The sequence below is a fragment of the Passer montanus genome, unplaced genomic scaffold, assembly GCF_014805655.1.
Source record: "Passer montanus isolate IOZ18808 unplaced genomic scaffold, ASM1480565v1 scaffold95, whole genome shotgun sequence".
NCBI lineage: Eukaryota > Metazoa > Chordata > Aves > Passeriformes > Passeridae > Passer > Passer montanus.
Window position 1 is genome coordinate 726,767 of NW_024374923.1, and position 21,751 is coordinate 748,517.

The 21,751-nt window shown below is 37.9% G+C and overlaps 1 protein-coding gene across 10 annotated transcripts in view; it reads right to left on the reverse strand.

The window, feature by feature from the left end:
- Positions 1-8,443: 8,443 nt before the first annotated feature.
- GAB1 (GRB2 associated binding protein 1) overlaps positions 8,444-21,751 on the reverse strand; it is a 95,918-nt gene continuing 82,610 nt past the window's right edge. For 3 of the 10 annotated variants that reach the window (XM_039696063.1, XM_039696065.1, XM_039696061.1), the window contains 5 exons: positions 15,995-16,084; positions 14,087-14,180; positions 13,623-13,746; positions 10,538-10,660; positions 8,444-10,330 (listed from right to left, as the gene is read on the reverse strand). In XM_039696063.1, coding sequence (XP_039551997.1) covers positions 10,172-10,330; positions 10,538-10,660; positions 13,623-13,746; positions 14,087-14,180; positions 15,995-16,084 — 590 coding nt within the window. In that variant the 3' untranslated portion in view covers positions 8,444-10,171. Of the gene's footprint in view, positions 10,331-10,537; positions 10,661-11,291; positions 11,368-13,622; positions 13,747-14,086; positions 14,181-15,994; positions 16,085-21,751 lie in introns of those variants that run through there. The other 7 variants (XM_039696067.1, XM_039696064.1, XM_039696062.1 and 4 more) reach the window with 6 other exon arrangements.

Below are 21,751 nucleotides of genomic sequence, written 5' to 3' on the forward strand. Positions count from 1 at the left end.
TCTGTGCTGAGGAGTGGAGCTCTTGGTGGGAAGGGAGCTACACTCCCCCTTTCCCATTTCTCATTCTTTTGCCTCCCCTGCAAAGCGCACAAACAAAACCACACATGGAATCACCGGTGAAGGAAAACGGGGTAGAAAGCCCTTGGGAAGAAGTCAGGTGTTTGGGAAGAGTGGTGAGGCTATCTCAGCACCTTTGACACCGTCTCTTGAACTAAAGCTGACAGGTAGGATCTGTTTGATGGGGAAGGTGCAGCAGCCTGAATTGCTGCTAGTGAAGTCCAAGGTAAAGAAGCAAAAAAGGGCCTCGGCAAAAATATTCACAGATGTTCAATTCAGCCACGTTCAGGACCCAGACACACACATACGCACAGAGGGCTCAGCTTTCTCTCTCCAGGGCCCCGGGGGCTGACCCTGGTCTCGGGCAGTGCACAGATAAGCTCCAATCAGGGAATAGGGAAGGTGTGGCTCAGGAAGATGGGAAAAGACATAGGAATAGGGGAAGGAGCCAATGGGGTGTGATTTAGGGGATGCTCCCCAAGGCCTCCGCAGGAAGGGAGAAAAGCACCACCTCCATCCAAACCTCACTGACCCTTGGCTGTTGTGTTGCATTGCACTAAATAATTTACTTTGTTGTTTTGCGCTGGGTTCTGTACTATTGCACGCATAAGTACGTTTGTATCCTCACGGGATTCCCCCTTATATCACATGGTCATTCCCTCCCCCAAGGCCGGCGGTGATGGCTCGTCCCTTTCCTCCGCTCCCCTTCCCCTCAGCTCTAAATCCTCCCCCCGGGAGCAGACGACGCCTTCTTTTCCGTCTCTGGGGTTACCTGGGTCATTTGGTGTCTCCTATCAAGGCAATAAAGTTAGGACTCGGTCCCCACGTGGGGAAGAGCGCTCCTGGTCGTTTGCCTTTTGTCCCGTGTGGGATCGTGTGGGCTGGGGCCCGTGGCTGGCCGGACCGGCCCCGGCAGGCACCAGTCTGACACTTGGCCGTGCAGCAAAATAAAACAGCACCATGCCGGCCTCTGGGGATATTTGTGTGCTTGGTGTCAGGAAAGGTGAGCGTTCACATCTACTTCAACGGGCAAAATAATCGGGGAAAAAAAAATCTTGCCAAATGTTAAGAGGCAAAAGGCTCTACATTTCTTTTTGAATTTCCTGAAGTCCTGAAAGTAGAGCAGAAGACTGTGCAAAAAAAACCCCAAAAACAAACAAACAAAAAAAACCAACAACAAACAACAACAACAAAAAACCCCCAACCAAACAAAAAACCAAAAACAAACAAAAAGCCCCAAACAAACAAACCCAGAAAAAACAGAAAACCAAAACAAAACCCCACCCAACAACAACCAAACCAGACCAAACCACCCCCCTCCAAGGAAATACCCCAGCCAAATCAGGAAAGAGGACTTTCCAAGTTAACATGAAAATCTTCAGGAACCATACAGAGCCCAAATATGAAGACCTTAAATTAAAAGCAAGCGATGGCATAAAGAAGTTCATGGCAGAGATTACTGATGTGCTGAACACCAACATTATGGTCAAATACACAATAAAGCAAGAAATCCCCCCTCAGCCAGTACCCAGCGGTAGAGACAACTAATTACCAGCATGCTTATGAAGTTAGTAAAAACCAGTTTAATTACAGATTTTTGTCAAATCTCTTGGGCAACACATCTTGCAATTTTGTTGCTTAGTTGTGCAACCAAAACTTTAATTAATACTCTTTAGATGTCTCCTTGTTAAACAAGAAATTGAAACACCGCAAGTAAAAGCAACTCTGATACTATTAGCTGTGTAGCAATTATGCTAATAGGCATTGCTGAACATGTATCAAAGATGTAAATCTTCCCAAAATTTGGGAAACAAAAGGAGTGAAATAGTTGTTTGTGGTTGCTCCATGAGACATTCGTTTGGGTTCAACAAGGTAAGAGAGGGGTGAGACCTTTTTTTGTGTTCAGATTTTAGGGGGAGGATCGTAATTTTATTTCAGTTTACCAAAGCAAGATACCATCCACGTGAGATGAGATACTGCCAGTTTTTCTACTTCCTCACAAGGCTGATGTTGAGCTGGGCTATCCCATCAAGAGTAAATATAATTAGACTTACTTCAAAGCCATCACTTCTGTCACTGTCACTTTTCTTCTAGCCTCAGATTAACAGTGCTGCCGGCAAGAGGCAGTACACACACGCGCACACACACACGATCAACAGTCAAAGAAGCCATCAAAATCATGCTACATCTGTCAAAACAAACAAACAACAACAAAAAACCCCCAAAACAAAACAAAAACCCCAAAACAGTCTGCCCATCAGCAAAGGTCACTGTCATCAGCTTCATCATAACTGTCAACACATTGCTTTCCAGTAATAAAAAAACCCATCACCCACCAAAAAACCCCAAATGCAACACATGCAAACAATACCATATATTAATTTCAGTAGATTCCTTAATGCAATGGAAACTTTTTAGAGTTTATAACATATGTAGGTATATAAATTTCATTCATGTGCTCTTTGAGTATCATGAAGATGATGTTGAGATTGTTCAAATTACAGTGTAGCCATCCTGGTAAAATTAAACTTCCACAGAAAATAGCCCAGACTTCATTCTGCTGTGTTTAAACAAACTGTAAGCCTGCTGTGTGTGTACCTTCAAAAAGTAGACTACAAAAATAGTGACATGTGAAGACCAAAAGTCTTTCAAATTGTGCCCAACCACAAACCAGTGACTATTTGGCAACAGCAACATGTCATGCAGATAGCATATCAGACTCTGCTTGTGTCCAGTTTAAAACAAACCCTTTGATCAATAAAATTTACCCATGCAAAAAAAGATGACCCCATATGGAGTCAACTGCTGATACTCATTACAGAAATCATCGAAGAATGGAGATTCTGTAACAAGCAGCACTCTCACAGAAAAAACCCAGAATTAATAAAATGCTTTTAGATTTTATTTCTTTGCTGCTATGAATGAAAACTCAACCAAAAGGCAAACATATATATTTTTATAATATGTAAAATACACTTTTGTATAAAAAATAATGCACAAACACTTTGTTACACAGACAGATTTTTCTGTCTTTTCAAAACTCTTTTTCTCCCTCTCAGCAACCGGGTTCTGCCCTGGCCCTGTTTCCTTTCATGAAGTTCACTCCTCACCTTACAGTACTGCAACCAGAGCAAGACAGGGCTAGGAAAGACTCTTTTGGAAAACTTACCTCCACATATTGGCACAGCAGTTAAGCCACCTGACTTACAGAATCACAGAATTAATTAGGTCGGAAAAGACCTTTGAGATCATCAAGATTTTCTCCTGCTGCTGTTATTCTTACAGCAAAAAGGGACTTTAAGAAGTTGGATATAGACCTTCAGTGAAAGATTAGGATAAATCTGAAGAAGAGATTTTTTTTAAAGCAAGACATAATACTTTAATTTTTCTGTTTTAACTACATGGACAGTTTTATCCATTCAGTAACAGTTCTAGTTGAATTTCACATATACACAGGTATCTATCTGCCTCTACACCCAAATTTCATACATTGAAGCCTCTGCCACGGCATCTTAATCTCATTTTCATGGTTATCTAGCCTTTCTTATGCTGCTGTGTTTCTCCTCAGTTGTCATCTGGGCCAATTTTCCCCACAGTGTTTAGATACTCAAATACTCATGAAAGACTTAGAAAAACACTTTTGATACTTAACATTGATAAATATCTACTTACCTGTAACTGTAGTTTCAGAAGAGATAGGACATACAGGGGCTTCCAACACAGCTTTTATTGCAAAAATCATGGACCCTCATGTGTGCTGTGGATTGTGGTTGTTTTGTGCCACATGTATTTCCTGAGCCTTTGGTTTTACACATGAATATGCTTTTTGTATCAGCCTATAGTCACTGCTTTGGAGTTACTGCTTTGTATACATCACCTGAATTACTTTCTGCAGTAGTGATCATTCTGAATCACAGCAGAGATTTGCTACATTAAAAAAACCTTCTCCTCACTCACAGAAAACAGAGCAGCTTTTATAAAAGTAGTTGGTTTTCAACCCTCCTTTAATTAAAGAGAATAGTTGGGGGAAAATTCATGTCAGAAATACACAGAAAATCAAAGTAAGACTTCACCAAAGAACTACGTGTCCTGGAGAAAATGTCACAGCATTTATTCAGATAATTATGATGCAGGGGAGATAAAAGCTACTAAGAGAAAAGTCTGACATTGTGTGTGCAGAATGGATAATTTTAAATAATTTAATTAAAAAAATGTTTGGGTTTCTTTTAAAGCAGCATAACATTCCATTTACAGAACAATAACTGCTTGCCTGATTTCAAGTTTCCATCCTTATAAACAATGCACCTACTAAAGGAAAATCTTGAGATCTTAGAACTATCCATTGGAAATTTATCCTTAAACTTAAAACATTGTTGGGAGCCAATGTTTTCTGATTCTTGATCCCAGACTTTAAAGACAGCCCTTCTCCTGGTATACCAAATGCTGTACAAAAAACACAGAGCACAGATACCAAAAAAAGGGGGTGAACAATAATATTCATACTGAGATACAGCATAGCTCCCAAAGGGTGGTACTGAGTATACTTGCATCACAATCCTAAATATTATCCTGTTCATTTTACACAGAGGAAACAAACTCACCAACCCTCTCCAAAACTAAATTTTTGCTTGAACTCTTGATATTGTTTTTAAGCAAACCACATTTTCAGATCTTGTTGGTGCTTCCCTGGTACTGGCCACAGGATCTATGTCCCAACTTCTAAACTGAGCACTGGAACCGGGGGCAGCTGCACCACATGGTGTATGAAGAGATCAGAGGCTAAATCCTGGTCCTGGGTGGCTCCTTTACTTTTTTCCTTCTTTCCTTTTTTCCTTCTTTTTTAAAAAGTTCAAGGGCCAAGTCTGTTTTGTGCTTCCTCATATTGGGCTGTCAGTGGGTAGAACTAAAGGTAAAAATGTCTTAAGAATCATCACTTCTTTCATTTATGGAGGAAAAAAAATAGTTATAACACAAGGTGTGTTTTTCAAATTCATTTCTTAAACTTATATTTACATAATTGAGTAGAAATTAGATTTTTAAAAAGTTCTTGGAACTTTCACTTACTTAAAGAGGACAGCAGTGCCTTGAATGTGAAATTCTGCTTCTCAAAAGATCCTAAATGGATTTGTGTGCCTGGGGAATTTGAACCCTGTTACACATAATGCCTTTTCAAATGCTGCTCTATGTGTAACCAGAGATTAGAGACCTTAACTCTGAACACTCTTTGTTTCCAATTTAGGTTTCAATTATGACTAATTAAAATAAATATACACACCATGATTTATAGGTATTGCTATGAAGATCACCTCAGCAGAGGGTTGAATGCAGAGGTTTTGATGCAATTAACTCCAGACTCTGAGGTACACCAGCAGGCCAGTCTGAGGCATCCCCAGACTCCCAGGCCTGCATCCTTCACCTCTAACACAAAATAGAAAGAAAAAACCTTAAACCTTCAGCTAATCTGCATAGTTTATAATTGTGCAAAAACCAGCACAAGTGCACAGAAGCAAGTAGTGATTCCTTCCTCTAAAGTATATTCCCTAAAAAGCACATAAAAATATGAAAACTTACATATTTTAAAAGTCTGGTAGGAATTCAGTGAAAATAAGGCACATTTATATTTTCCTCCTCTTCTGGCCTTCTGATTAAAACAATCAGCTGTCTGGGTACCTTGTGCAAGCCCCCCCACACACCTAAACCCAGGACCTCAAAGAGCATTTATTAAAATCTTATTAGGATTGGCCTTTCTGAAAATGTGATCCACATTTTCTTTTTATTTCACTGCAGATACAACTTACCAGGAAAAGGCTTGACAATGCTGAGAGATCCTGGGAGAATTTTCAAGAGCAAATCATGATGATTACTACAAGTGCTGGCTTTATAATTGCAGGAAAACTTTGAGAGTCTCCATTTTGCCAACTTGGTGCTTAATGTTCTAAACTGTACAGGATTTTATTCTATTCCATTTTAGCATATTAAAGTTAAACATTTTCTGTGTATGAACAGCAGATTACACAATGTACACTTCAGCTAACCTACTTATAAAAAAGCTGAAGCAAAGAGATCATCCCTCTGAAATGAAACATGGAAATATTATTTTCTAGACCATCTAGAAAGAAAACCACTGGCACCAGAACAGTCTAGTTCTGTTTACTTAATAACAAGATGGCAAAAACCTTTCAACTAGTCATGCATCCCATACCTGTTCTCCTCCCACTTTTGCTACTGAAAATTAACATCAGGGCTGCGGAACCATAAACATATTCTGAAAAAGTTAATATGTCAAAGATATTGTTCATAACCCTCTCAAAACCTTTTCTTTGTACCCTACTCTGCACCTTGTTAGGCTGAGAGCTGAACTCAAAATGTTTGTTCAGTTAGGGCAAAATCCAGAAACCTTATTGCTTGGGATTTGGTTCATCTCCACCCAATCAACACAATGTTTTTGTGGAACACTTATTACACTAATTGCCAGACAAGCACCTTTTTTTGTGGTCATGGCCATATTAAAGAAATAAAACAACAAGGAATTGACATTTAAGAAGCAGTTTGGTGCAATACACAGAGATCAAGAGCAGATCTAGGAAATATGCAGGATAATCTCAAAATCTAAGTCCACCTGTGAGCTTCTTAAGAATTACAGGTATAAAATATTTCAAAAGATGAAGTGACACTATTGCTGTCCAAATTGCACACTGATATTGTATGGCAGTGCCTTCTCCTTGAGCAAATAAATGTCCATTCACTTTTCATGACATAAGCTAAGGAGGGAATGGAACTTCTCTCCAGGGCTGCTAAGTTTCCAAAGCACTTTTGCAAGAGTACTGCACATATATATGTGTATATACACACACACATATATATATATATATACACATGTACATGTATACACACACATATACATATAAAAATTTACTGGTGCAATAATAGCTAAACTTAAATTTCTCTGTGATAAAAATCTTTCTTGGCTCATAGTGCACTGTAAAAGCAACAGGTGCCCATCACTCCCATATTAGCTACAAGAAGCAATAAATTCTAAATTACTTAATCAAAACAGCTATACTGTAATTGGTCTGTACTCCCCAGGTGTGGCACTATGTCACAGCTGTCATACATTAATGGTTTGTTTTTTTTTTTTACATAAATACAAATATCAGTAAAGAAAAAAGACTAAACACCACATTTTCACCTTTTTCCATGTCACATTATGAAGTTCTAGTGCAGCAGAGCAGCTGTGTTTGCACCTGCACTTCATGAGGTAATAGTGGTTATATCGCAGTCTGTAAAAGTGTGGCTATTGGTACTTAGCAGATAAAGAAATGTTCACATCACATCATGGAATGATACCAGATCACCTCTCAAGTCAATCTTAATGTAAAAGGCACCAAGTTTTCTTTTGATTTTTAAGAGCAAGATGTTATATACTTGTAAAAGACATATTGCATGTATATATGTTTACAATTTATAATGACACACACAGCAATAAAAACTGTATCTGCAACTGGTAACACAGAGTTTGAGCGAAACAAGAGAAAACTTACCTGTTTGAAAAAAGAACACTTAACAAGCAACATTGACAAGCTACTTCTGCACCACTATGTACTTCAGTTTTCCACCAGCTTGCCTCCAACTAGTGTCCTCACATAACTAGTAACTGGAAGTGACACAGGGCTGATATCAGTTTCACTTGCTTTCTATCACCTACAAGTTTAGGAGTCACATTTTCAATTTTATATTCACATCCTTAGACCATCCAAGAACTCAGACAGATCTGCACTGTGAAGCCCCTGTAGTTTCACTGGTGAAAATGAGATGTGTCATCAGAAGTTAATATCACACCTCTGATTCTGAACATACCACAGACAGCATGTAAGTATGGAAAATGTAATACTGGAATATGGAGGCGAAAACTGCTTAGAAATCTAATTAAAGAGAAATTGTAGACTGATACTCAGAAAATGTTACACTGTCTGTACAGTGTGGAAACTCCTGTTTTCCTTAACAAAAGAAAGCCTAGAAGTTAAGAGTGGATTCTCAATCATAATAACAAATCATGTTGTGAATCCTGCCAAATTTTAAATGAAGAACGAGTAAGTGTAATCTGTAAATCAAGGACTGATATCAGCAAAGTTAGAGCAAACCCATCTCCTATCACTAGCTCAGCAAGAGAGGCTGGCATAGGAGACTGATTTTTTCCTGGCACCCAGAAGAGTGGGAATTCACATTATTTGGCTTCTTGGCACAGGGTTTTAAATCAGAGTATCCAAGTTAAAAATTGTTCTAGCTGTACATCTACAATTCTGAAAAAACATGGCTGGTATCCAGACACCTTCCCAGACACACTGACATCCGTTTGCTGCTTTGCAGGACAGAGTTTACACACCAGAACAGAACAACTTGATTTATTTAAAATTCACCTCAAAATGCACTGTGTTTAGTTTCTTTTTTAAAATGAACATTCAAAGCATCAAAATATTACTAATTTAAAAAGAACCTTTGTTAAGAACAAGATAATTTACATATGGCAGATTGTGGCTGTGAGGGGAGAGAAACAACCAATGGTAGATTAGGCACAGTACGAAGGCAAACATTCCAGAAAACAATGCAGCTTTAAGCTCAACTTTTAAATGATCTGGACAAAAAAACCCCAATTGGGCAGGAAAACAAAACCAACCACTTAATTGAGGGCATTTGTATAAAATAAGTGTTAGTAAGTTTTCTATCTAGACCTAACTCATTCATGTATTTAAAGAACTCTATCTTCTTCCAAATAACAAAAAATGTTTCTAAACCAAGGCAGATTATTATTTGGAACTGGCATAGTAAAATAAAGGATCACAGTATACAAAGTTTAAAATCCTGTACCAGGAAAGAGCAACAAGTGGTTTACAAGGGGATCATTTAGGTATATTATCTAATTTTTAAAAACAGAGATATAAAATATCAGTTGCATAGGGATTTAAATATAAGGCCAAGCAGGAGATTAAAGTAATACAGAGCTCATAAGAAGGGCACTATGGTGTTAAAACATAGTATTTCCATTTGAGTTAATGTCTAATTCAAAATCACAGTATTTTGCTAGTACTACAAAAAGTGAATGTCAAACTGTCCCATTAATCTTGAACTGAAAACTGACATTAGAACTTCTAAACAGTACAAAACTAAAGCTCATTGTCTAAACCTGATCAGTGTATTAGCACAACAGTGCTTGGTACGTACCTGATTTATATACTCTACCTTCTGTAAATAATATAAAGGTTATTTCTTGTTAATAAGTGTGAGATCACAATATTACTACATGCCATCAGTGGTTTGCAGGCTTACTTGACATTTAATTATTCAGTCTTTGAAAGTGTAAGATCCCACCCTGCAGAATCTTCACCCATTGAACACAGAACACTGTCATTAATAAAATACAATAGAAGTTCCACCACTAACAACTAACATATAAGCCAGGATTTTAGGTCTAAACCCAGTACAGTTCATTATTATTAACTCACAGCAATTTTTTGTTAGGAAGGTAGCCTGTAGACTTCCAAATAATCTTGCATGTATTAAATATAAACAAGTATGTAACTAACAGTTGTCTCTTGGCATTTCAAGTAGATTATTCAATTGTGAAAGTATTTCTGCAAAATCAATTCTGAGTTGTTAAAATGAAGTTCAAATATTAATTTCCATATCTACATGTAGCTTAATTAACCTAAAATTGTGAGGAATAGTAGTGTAAGGAAAAAAGAATTCTCCAGATGAATTAGACATTAAGGTACACTAACTGTGAATACCTGACCCAACAATGTAACTGAAAAAGTGCATAAACACAGTAATACTACAAATGTTTTAACTACAGAATAAAAGGTTTTCTGAAACCTAAGTAATATTATTTTACAGGTTATTTACAGGCTGTGATTTTCCCAGACACCACAGAGCCAATTCATGATCTTAAAGTTCCTTTGATATATTCAAAGTGTCTTTTGGCTTCCAACCCATTCGGTGAGGAACTGATTCCCACCCCAGGGAATCAGGCACTGTACAGCTGAACAACACTGCCATTGTGGTTCTGTGATTCTTCAAAATTCACTTCTTTCCATTCTTCAAAGACAAAGCAGTGTTTTCACTTCACACTTTTCGTGGGAGTCTCGGACTCCGTAGACTGTCTGCCATCAGTCCATGCCTCCCGCGTGCTCTTCAGGGCCAGCGTTTTCTGCTGGTCCACCACAACATAATCAACCCTCTCGTCTGCCACGCTGCTGCCTGAGCCACTGTTCTTTTTCTGGGAACAGGGAGAAACATGTTCAAGTAAATTAACAACAAAAAAGCAAGTAGGTGTGCCAAATAAACACAGAACAAGCACTGGTTCCTCTGAAAGGTCCAGCACTGTCTCTCCACTAATCATTTGAGAAATGACCATTAAGAGATCTTACTGGAGGCAATTTTGAACCCCTAATGGCAGAAAAGCAAGAGCTGAGCATCTGCTTACCTTACGAGGTGGCGTAGACTTTCCCGAATCTAGGTCCAGATCTAAATATTCCACTTGTTTATCTCCTTTAGGTTTTACCATAGGGCTGCTTCCTCCATCAAGGCTGTTGCTTCCAAACAAATTCTGAAATCATAATATAAACAACCTCAGCTACAAATGTACAAACTAGTGGCCCACATTATCAAATATGCTTACTATGAATTGCCAAAATGTAAAAGGTTAAGGAAATGACTGAGACTCTTGCAATCATTTAAATCATGCAAATTTCATTGACCCTGTATGGCAAGGGGATACATTCTATGTCAAAAATGGGACAGAGTCAAAACCCAATGGGAGGAAAAAACCCAAAAAACACCCCCCCCCAAATTTAAGGTTGCCATCTGTGCTTTCTACATCTGTGCTTTCCACTTAATGTCCCCTTCATATCACAAAATAAGAACAGATCATGTTTTGTTCTTTTTAAATGTAGTTATTATATCTTAAATTTAGCATTACTCAAGCACAAACTTTTCTATTTTCCTCAATTTTTGTTAAATACCTACAATAATTTCTGCTTTACAATAGTTGCAAAGCTAAAAATGAAACTTTTACATTTCATACAAAAGTCATCATGATTAAAGTGAAAATCAAAGAGTATTGTTCAACTAACAAGATTAAAATATTAAAACTTTGGAAAATATGCGTAGGGCTGCCTGAACTCAAGTTGCATTATATATATCTAAATTTCAAATAGCCCAGACTTTTACAACCTCACCTCCTCTGTCCTCTCCCAGCCTGATCCCTCCCTCTTAACAGGTGTTATAGGAACAGTACAATAGAAGGACTCTTCTCTAAAAGATAAAGAAAAAACAGGAAGACAGAGGGCAGCAGTCAGCAAAAAATGAAGAGGAAGGCAGAAGGAAAGACAGAAGGGTAAGGCTGAGAGCAACTTGAAAGAAAAAGCAGAATATTGCTGATTTTATTAAATAAAACATAAGTATGACATGTTCAAACAAGATGTTTCAAAGCTGATGACAGAAAAAGATTAAGAAATATGGATTCCTTGCTAAGATAGAGTTGGAACAAGTGAAAATTCTCAAAAAGCCAAATTTTAAAACAAAGGCCATGAGATATCCAGAAATGTTCTGGTTCTTTAGGAAATAAAGTATTTTATGGGCTAAAGCCAAATGGACTGGGCTTTTGAAATTGAAGTTATCCATTATATCTCTACTGTCCAACTCATTTAACATTAAGTGGTGACAAGGACAAACACAAACATATGATGTTCATTTTCATTGCTCAAATTCTCAGAACAATTTTCTGTATATTAAAGAGACAAAAATCAGATTCTGTATCAATGTTTCCAGCACAAATTTAAAAAGCTGTTACTCATTAAACAAAAAATAATATGTTATTTCAAACAAACTAAGCAGGCAGAACATATGCATTAGGAAACAGAAACTTTAAATACACACAAATGAAACAGAAACGAAATCTGTAGAATAACCTTAAAATAGGACTGGTATAAGCAAACAGAAGATATTAATGAGCTGGAGCATTAATTGTACCATCTTGGTATGGAAGTTAAGCCCCTGGAACAGCCTTATGAATCAACAGAAACATCCAGGCTGAACTGGGATTCTGTGCAGGGAGAACTGTGGGCACGGTTGGGGCTAATCTCTGGTCTAATATGGGATGTTTCTTGTACCTGTGAAACGGGAAATCACCCATTACTTACCAATGGCCCTTGCAAGAGAGGAGCTAAGATTTAACATCAGCAGTTCCCCCTTGCTCGGTGCTTTTCCCCTGAGAAGGACAACAGGCACAAGGCACAGCTTGGGGCGCTCCGCAGGCTCTGGAGCCTGCACCTCACCAGCTCCCACAGGGAATGGCATGAGGGGGACCTGGGATGTGGCATCCAGGGGCAGCAGTGGTATGCTGGGGGCAGGGACACTGGGGGAGACTGGCAGGGGATCCAGAGTAGCAGGAGACAGAAAAGTGAACAGCGTTGTGAGAGGAAGGTTCAGGGGCAGTGAGATGGGCCAGCACATGCCATATAAGAAGGCAGACACACAAACAGAACAAAAACGGTGCTAGACAGGCCCTCCCCAAAGAAGGTAATAAATAAGTTATTTCAAGATGAAAAATACTGCTGTGTCCCCTACTAAGAACCCAAACACTGAACTGAGTGGATAGGGGTTTGAACAACCCAGTCCAGTTGCTCAACTAGAACTGGGTTTGAACAACCCAGTCTAGTCGACCGTCCCTGCCCATGGCATGGGAGGTTGGAACAACATGATCTTTAAGGTCCCTTTCAATCCAAACCATTCCATGATTCTACACTAGACGAAAAGCTGAGCTCAAGATACGGGTTTCCTCCAATGTTTTATGCATATTCTAAACCACATTTTAGTTTAGGCCTAGGTCTACTGCTATTGTCTTCCTTAAAACTACTGTTATTAAGTCTTCTTTTTCTCTCTCTCCTTCACCTCACCAAAGAAAAACCACAGTGTGATCATTAACTTTTTCTAACTAGCTGCACTCCATGCTGAGTATCTGAAGCTTCCTTATCTGAGAAAATTCTCCCCCGAAGGGGAAAAAATTCAGACATTCAGACATTCAAGACTCCTTCTATCTTCTTTTTTGAAAGACACCTAATAAAATAGACATGGTTTAATTTTCATAGAATGTATCAATAGTCTTTCTTCCCCTGTTCCTTCTACATTTCCTGGAAGATGTCCCTTTAATACAGTTTTTAAGTATGTCTCAGAGGTCCTAGGACAGTTTATTTCCCTTCATGTCATAATACTGAACTGGTACATAGCCCAAGGACAAACAATTACAAAGAGGGGACAGATTCTAGGAAAGAGGTAAAAAAAAAGTAATTTTGTATACTGTTTTCTATAATAGATATGTATATCTACCATTTTCTTTATGCTCTTAGCTTCTTCAGTGAAATCCTACCAAAATTACAGCTTTGCTATGGGTTTTTTCTGTTGATCTAGAAGTATAAAGGGAGTGATGTTGAGTGAAGGATCTATGTTTGCATGATTTAAAAGTAAGGACTGCACAGGAAGAGAGTAGTTAAGAGGTAGATTTTACATACTGGGTCTTCAGTGGACTGATTTGGGTTCATGGATACATAATTCTCTTCACTGTCGTGCGAGTCACTGCTGGAAGTTGTGCTATGAACTGAATCCGGTCTGGGAGACACGGGAAACCTGGAGGAGCTAATTACCAGGAATTATTTTACAAACAATACATCTGCAATATCTTAAACCTCCTGGTAAACAACAAAAATAAGCATATTAGAGCTGAAATTTTAATTCAAGTTTACTAGAGTGTCATATTTTTTGGTTATACACAGTCCCTTATATTTAATATCACAAAACAAAACTTCACACGGACACACTTTATTTCAGTGCACAGATACACACACAGACTCACACTCTTCCACAGGAAACTTCAAGCTACAAGCAAGCTAACAATATGATACAGATGTGCACACACTTATTGACACTCCAGTCACCAAAATGATTACTCTGAATGAGGAAAAGCCAAGAAACTTACTCTCGTGCAAAGCTTCTGGTGATAGGAGATCTAACTGGAGCTTGTAATTCTTCCCATTCAGGCAGAGGTTTTATTTCTAGTGGAGCTGGTTTTGCTATGTAAGAAACAGACAACTGTAAAGCACAGAACTTTCCTAAACAAACTTAAATTTAATAGCTTTTCACAGACTAAATACAGAAAAAAACCTATATTTTTCAAATAGTAAATACTAGTAAGGAAAGGGAGACACTTCCATTCTCAGAAAGACATGATATATTAACCTACAGTTTTAATCTCTTCAGGTAATGAGAGGAAACATCAATTAAAAAATTAAAATATAAAATTAAAAAAAACCCACTGCAACTTCAGAATTTTGCAGCATATACTTGTAGGTAGCAATTCTGTTTTGAAAAGAGATTTTGAAAGTGGCAGCATCGTATTCTGTCCTCATTCTGCCTTGTTGACTTGTTGAGCTGGCAAGCCCAGGGCAGGGCTGATGGGCTGTTTCAGCAGAGCCAACTCTGGGGACTTTTCTCGGCTCAGGGCCAGCTGTCAATATGGAAACTCTGCCCTCACTGTGCACATGTGCCCTTACTGGTGAGGTTTCATAGCTCCATAGCAGAACCTGCAGCTAAGACTAAGTCTGCAAAATATGTGCCCTTACTGGTGAGGTTTCACAGCTCCACGAGTGGGCAGAACCTGCAGCTAAGACTAAGTCTGCAAAAGTCAGAAATGAACCAACAGCATGAGGAGCCTGGCTCGCTTCAGAGATCATCCACAGTCGAGCAGAGCAATATGCCACTCATGACAGCTTGTGCCACTCATGACAGATAACACTGTTCTCAAAAAAAGTGTCATTTTTAAATTTCATTTTCAGAATAGAACCATGAGTAGGCTATTAGCAAGAAACACATTATCCCTTCCTCTAGCTTATATGTCTCACACCACCTAAACATTAGAAAAAAAGAAAAGTATAAAAAGGCTTGTGGAAAAAAAAATCACAGAGTCAAACTGCTGTCAACTTTATCCTCCCTAAAACTGTTTTTAGAAAACAAAATGCAATGTCATCATAAAAACAGCCCTTTCTCTTCTTGTGCTCCCTCCCACAATGAGTTTTCTGCCTCTTGGCAGGTTCACTAAGATCAAGTGTCAGGCATGTAGTAACAGAACTGAACATGACATAGGCAAGATGATACTAAAGCACAACTGACACAAAATTGATCAGCTTGGTTCAAGTTTTCTGTAAAGGTCTGAGGCTACCTGGCCGGAATAAACAGTGGGCAAGGTGGTGCTGCTGCAATAGACAGAGCTAAGACTTAGTCCAAAGCCCACCAAGAACAGCAGAAGTATTTCATCCTGTTGCAATGGACTTCAAAACCCAAAGGTAATCAGTGATATTTCTCTGAGATTTTTAATGTTGTTCATTATTTTCTCTACCTCTTGTGACTATGTAACGCACCAACTCAGCATCTTCAATACATTCCATTAAATTAATTGCAATCCTCTTTAAGGTGCATAAATAGATGTCGATCAGAAGATCAATATTTTGCTTCATTTCAAGACCTAAGTCAACTGTGATTTCAGGTTATTGCCTAATAAAAGTTTCAAGTAACTTACAAGTTACTATGTACAATTTACAAGTTATTATGTACTTGCTTTTAAATAAACAGACAAAATATGAACAGCCACAACATAAGAGATCAGAACATTCATGTTAATATCAAAGAAAAATTTCCGGGCACTGTTCAAGCCAGAAAATCTTTAATTCTTTATACAGAAAACTGGTTGCTTGGCATGGAAAATGCATCCATCACTTTAGATTATAGCAGAAAAGAATATGCCAGACTTATTCTAAAATAACAATTTAAAAAATTTTTGCTTCACTTATTTTTATAAAGCTCCATATACTTATAGTGCTAAAGTACATACCCTTTCTTCTTGTAGTAAAGTCACCTATGGTTTGTGAATCAGTTCGCTCTAAACCATGTGGTTTAGGTCTTAAAATTTTAGGACTTTGACCTAATTGGCAAAAAGAAGACTCTCTTAATAATATTCTATTTTTAAGTGGAAAACTGGAATTTTATAAATAAACATCACAACCCGCTGCAGAAAGGTTAATGCCACAAGCATAAGCAAGCTGCTGATGGAGATTTTACAGTCTAGCTGGGGCTCACACTAAGGGCTTAAGCACCAAACCAGAAACAAAGAAAACACTGCATGCAAGTAATAAATATATTGGTGGCAAATGTGAAAGCTGTACACAAAGGCTAAAAAGTGCATCAACAAATATTGTAACTGATCATTACTACTAACTGGTTTGATTAAAAAAAAATAAAAGTACATATTTGAGGAATATTTAGTATGGAAAGAGAACAGTCATGTTTCAGATACAAGTATCCTCAGAGAAATTAAATCCTCCTTAGTCACAAAATTTCTTTGGAAATAATGACTCTTGGGAGTCTCCACTCCTGTGGTGCTCTTGGGAGGTCTTCTATCCAATGTGTGTCTCCAAATTGAGGTGCCCCAAAAATCTTTTTTAACAGAATATTTGTTAAACTTGTTCCCCAGAGGTCTCCATCTGTCTGTAACAAACCCTACCACTCTGGCCCTGCAGACACAGTGGGATTTTCTTCCCAAGTTTCCAGCCTGCATACTGCACCCCCACCAAGGCACAACCCAACCTCCACCAGAAATGACCCTGGCATGAAAATACAAATCATCTCCCTACAGACAGTAACGCAAATCCCCTCCCAAAACAAGGATGTTCTTTAGCCAACTTGACCAAACTCTGCAAGTGTTCCAGGTCATGTCATCTATTTTAAATAAACATGATCAATAATGTGTAATAGCCCTAAGCTTTCATTAAAGTCTATCTGACAAAGTGTTAATATTAACAAAGGCAAGTGCCTTCAAGTGGTACACCAAGAAGCCATATGAATAAACCAAATGAAAAGTTTAAGTCTGGTTATGTTAGAAAGCTGCCCTACAGCACAGAATGGAAAAGGACTGGTACAGACTCAGGTGTGGTACTCCCAGCAATGGGTGAGAATGCTTCGTAAAGAATAAACTTGGCAACAAATACCAGAAAATGGAAAAGGACTGGTACAGTCCCTGGCTCCATACAGCATTCCAACAGGTGTGGTACTCCCAGCAATGGGTGAGAATGCTTCGTAAAGAATAAACTTGGCAACAAATACCAGAAGTTTGCAAATCTCTACCCCAAGGGTTTTGCATATGAAGTGCTCTATTAGTGTTATCACTGAAGTATTGGGAGTAATCAAGTAACAACAAGTAAGGTAAACACAGGTTTTGTACTGTATCTTAACTTCTACACAGGGCTTCTGAGAGACCATGTAGGTACGATAAAATTTATTTATTCATTAGTAGTGCTGCATAGCAACTTCCTTAAAAAGAAAGGGACATGAAATTATTTTTACACAGACAGTTCTTTTCCAATTTCAAAATCAGCTGCTCCTTTAAATGGCTCAATGTGCTGATGAAACGGGTGAACAGTTGGGCAATGCTGACCAAAGACACAGACTGTGAAGCAGAACATAAAGTATTTCTGACTAGAGCCAAGTCAAAAGTATGAGTCAACATGTTAGTGCACTCAATTCTGAGCTGATCCAATATTCTTAAGTCCTTGCCTATAACTCTCTGATAAAAGCCTGCCTATTTAAAAAGACCAGGATCTTCAAACTGATGAAACAAATTTAGAAGTTTAAATCCAAACACTTTTTATTAAGGACAATTTGATGCTGAATACCATTACCTGATCATAATAATTTTGTATTTCACAGTTTTTTAATCTGATAAAAAAAATCTGGCCTAATACAACTCAAGTTAATATGCACTGACATAGAAGCACAGATTGTAAGCACAGTGAGAAAACTAGCAGAGGTAACACAGTTAATTAAATTATTTAAGTAACATGTACTTAATACATGCTCTGCTCTTATAACCAAACAGACTAAAGTGCCTGAAACCCATAATACAGAGATAAGCTCAAGGAACTCAAGGCTGTAACTCATTATTTCTCCTTCTGTTAATGACGCTACATGGTCTAGCACAGCCAGCCTTTCTGAACTGGGATTAGCCCCATTTGTAAAACATGGCTATTATGTAACTCCCTGCTTCCCACTTAATTTAACACTTACCAACCACTCAGATTTTCAGAAGAGCTATATAAATAACTACATGTCCCTTTAATACTTCTACATCAGAAATGAACATACAAAACTCACTGAGCTTTCATCTCTTGCTGCTGGAAGACTGTTCAATCTCAATAAATTTGGTGGCAAACCAGCTTGCTGCTACCAACCAGCCAGGATAATGCAATTCTTCACGTTTAATATGTCACAGAGAATTAAAATATTTGTGCAGAGTGTTTTCTTTTTCCTCCCTACAAAACAAAAAACTCAAAGGCCTAATCTCCGTTGAGGAGCTTATACTGTGCAACAGGAAAGACCTGACACCAGGCAAAGGAAAAGAGGAGGGGGGGATCAAAATCACAAATCTGAGGTTACCCATTTGTGTAACTGCAGAATTCTTTCATCCTGTTTTTGCTCATTTAAGAAGATAAAGTGACATGAGCCAGGGCACTGAAAGCCCTTAATAATATCCCTTACTGCTTTCAAAAGACAATTTTCCCCAGGAGCACATCCCTGCATCTCTGAAAAGCAACAAACTGATTAAAATATGGAGGGGAAAGTGATTCCTACCTGTACAGCAGGCTGGTCTCCCACATCTGTTCTATCCACAAACACTCACTAAAGTGTCACAGAGCTGTTCTTCAAATCAGTGTAGTGACAATGTAGGGCTCTATGGAGAGCCTGGCTCCATACAGCATTCCAACACCAGCCAGCAATACTGAGGAACACATTTCCTGTGGTTCCCACAGACCCAGATTTACCTCATGTCAGGAAAAATAATACTTTTAACTTACAAATCTATTCTGGGAAAGATAAATCTGGGTAAAGGAAAAAAAAGTTTTATTTATACAATTCAATTTTTTTCTATCTGGAAAGGAAATAAATGTTGCAACACCACTGAATGCAAACCTACATGGGAAAAAAAAAACCAAAACCAAATAAACTATGTCAAGTGAAACCAACCAAACAAGAAGTGAAAATTAGATGTTTTTACTGTTCTATTAAGTCACCACCTGTGAAATGCAAAATGCTAGAGCCAGGAGACAGAAGCTCATCTTCTGCATGTTCTCTCAGACTGTACAAGGGCACTCTGAGCTCAAAAATCACTAATGAAATCTATTTTTCTAACAAATGGCTGCTTGTACAAAGTGCCAGGCAGAGCAGGCGATTATGGCTGTGGCACTGGAGCAGACTCAGCTGCATAAATCCTGCTCCTGGTATTTGTGGCATGTCAATACTGCCTTTGTCTGTGAAGTCACCAGGAGAAGAGTCCATTTGATATGTTTGAGTTCATTTCAAACAACGGTTTAAACTGAAAAATCCTTTTTGGTTTTTGCATTGGCTCTTGTTGTTTTCCACAGAATACTTGGAATATAATATTGGGGCGGGGGGAAGTTGTCCTACTGCAGTAAATTCCTGCATCAGTGTAGGTGGGTCCTAATGTTTTTGGTTTTGAGGACATAATGCTGAAGAGATTAATTTGTTCTCAGACTATTGCCTTGAAACACCAGAACTAAACATGATTTCTGTTAAGGACACTTCTTTCCTGACTGGATGCTTGCTCCATGGCTTGCTGGCAAGGGATTTCATGTCAGGAAATTGCAAACATCCTCACAAAAGAGGCCAACTCTTCCATTTAAATACCAGGTATTTAGGGCTTAAAATTAAGGCAAATATTCTAATGTAACATAAAAGTTGAGAAATGTATTATCTGTTTCCCAGCCAACAGGACTAACCTAATCCTTATGAGACAAGGAGATCATATGTAGGAATGCTAGAGCAGTGCTGTGCTTGGGATAGGAGGGGGAGAGCAAAAGGAGAAACCAGCCACATAAGTGCATGGCGTCCACACAAAAGTACTTTCAGAGAGAAATAACTAACCACAGTTCCTTGTTTCTATCAACAAAATACATATCTTGACCCCTTTCCTTTGTAATTAGATGAAACTGAAATTTGCACTGAGGTCCAAGAATCACTGTAGATTTTTCCTCAAAAATCAAGGCTGAAATTCACTGTCTTGTTCCCGAAGAGTTTATTATTTGGTTTTCAATTCTGCAGAGTAAACTCCTGCTTCTCTTCTCTTCCTCACCCAAGTGAACCCTGATTCCCAAGTACATGATCTTCAACACAGAGCTCTACAAATATCCTGAAATTGCTTTTTGATCTCTGTTTTTGTAAGACTGTTTCCTGCCAAGGTACTTGTAATTAGAAACATGTATTTAGTTATACGACATTCAAATGGATTTCCATACTAGTATGCACCAACAAACAGGAATATCAATAATGTGCTTTGTGCTGGTTGGGGATAAGATAAGAATGCTGATAACGATGGTCTCTTTAGGACAATAAAAACAAACTGAAATCAACTTATTCTTCAATGTTATGAAATATAAAAAGCAGACACATAAAGAGTTGCTCTTCAGTCTTCTCAGACATCTTTATCCCCTCAAAATAACTTTTTACAGCGAACTGGTAATTTGAATGCTACAGAAATTAAGAATGAATTGGAAAAAATAAGTCCAACTGGATCTGACAGCTAACATTCACTGTATTACTAAAATATTTGGCAAATGCTATAAAACTAGTCAGAGAATGGCAAATGCCATAAAACTTCTCAGTGAATACCAAAGCTATTAATAATCAAAATACTATTTGACTACTCTAATTTGTGAGTAACTCTACATGTCTATATTTTAAAAGCCCCCAAAACATGATGAACTAAGAGCATTCAATAACAAAGACTGTTTTAAAACCTAAGTACAGTGTTCTGGAGTATTTATTGATTAGCAGTTTAATGCTGCACTAAGATTCATAAAGTCCAAAAGACTTCAAAAATAAAACACAGAAAAAAATAACAAAATTTAAATTATTCAGTGGAAAACTAAAGATTAACATTAAGCCTATTACAAAGTAATGGAATAGCATGACAATATGTGCATTAAAAACTTTGTTTTCGTGAAAAAAGTGATAAGGCCACAGCAAATAAGAGAAAAATTTTATGAATAGAATTAAAAATAGGGCATTATTACCCGTGTTCTCTTGTTCCTGCTCTACCTCATATCTTTCGAGATTAAAATTACCTAAAAAAAAATCCCTAGCCCTAGTCCCTAAATTTAATCATCCCCAGCACTAGTATCAGAGTAACTACTGCAGTTTGTCTTTAGAAAACTGGCATGTTTAATTTTTTACAACCATTGTGTCCAGCAAATCGCAGCTTCCTCTGCAGCTGTGATACAGCCATCCAAATGAAATCTTTATTGAAATTATTTGCTGTTTCAAAGTTTTAAAAGACAAATCACAGCTGCAAGTTAAGGACTGGTACATCACAGCAAGGAGTTATTTAAAGCCGTTAAGCAAAAACTAGACTTGTACAAGTAATTTAGTACAGGCATGAAGGAAGTCTGATTTTCAGCTAAATGGAAGCTTGTGGAAGATCAAAGAAGAAAAAAAAATCAATAAATTTGTACTCAACTTGCTTTACAAACTCTAAGGAAGCACCAAAACATCCCCCAAAAGCTTAATTTTTTATAATTCC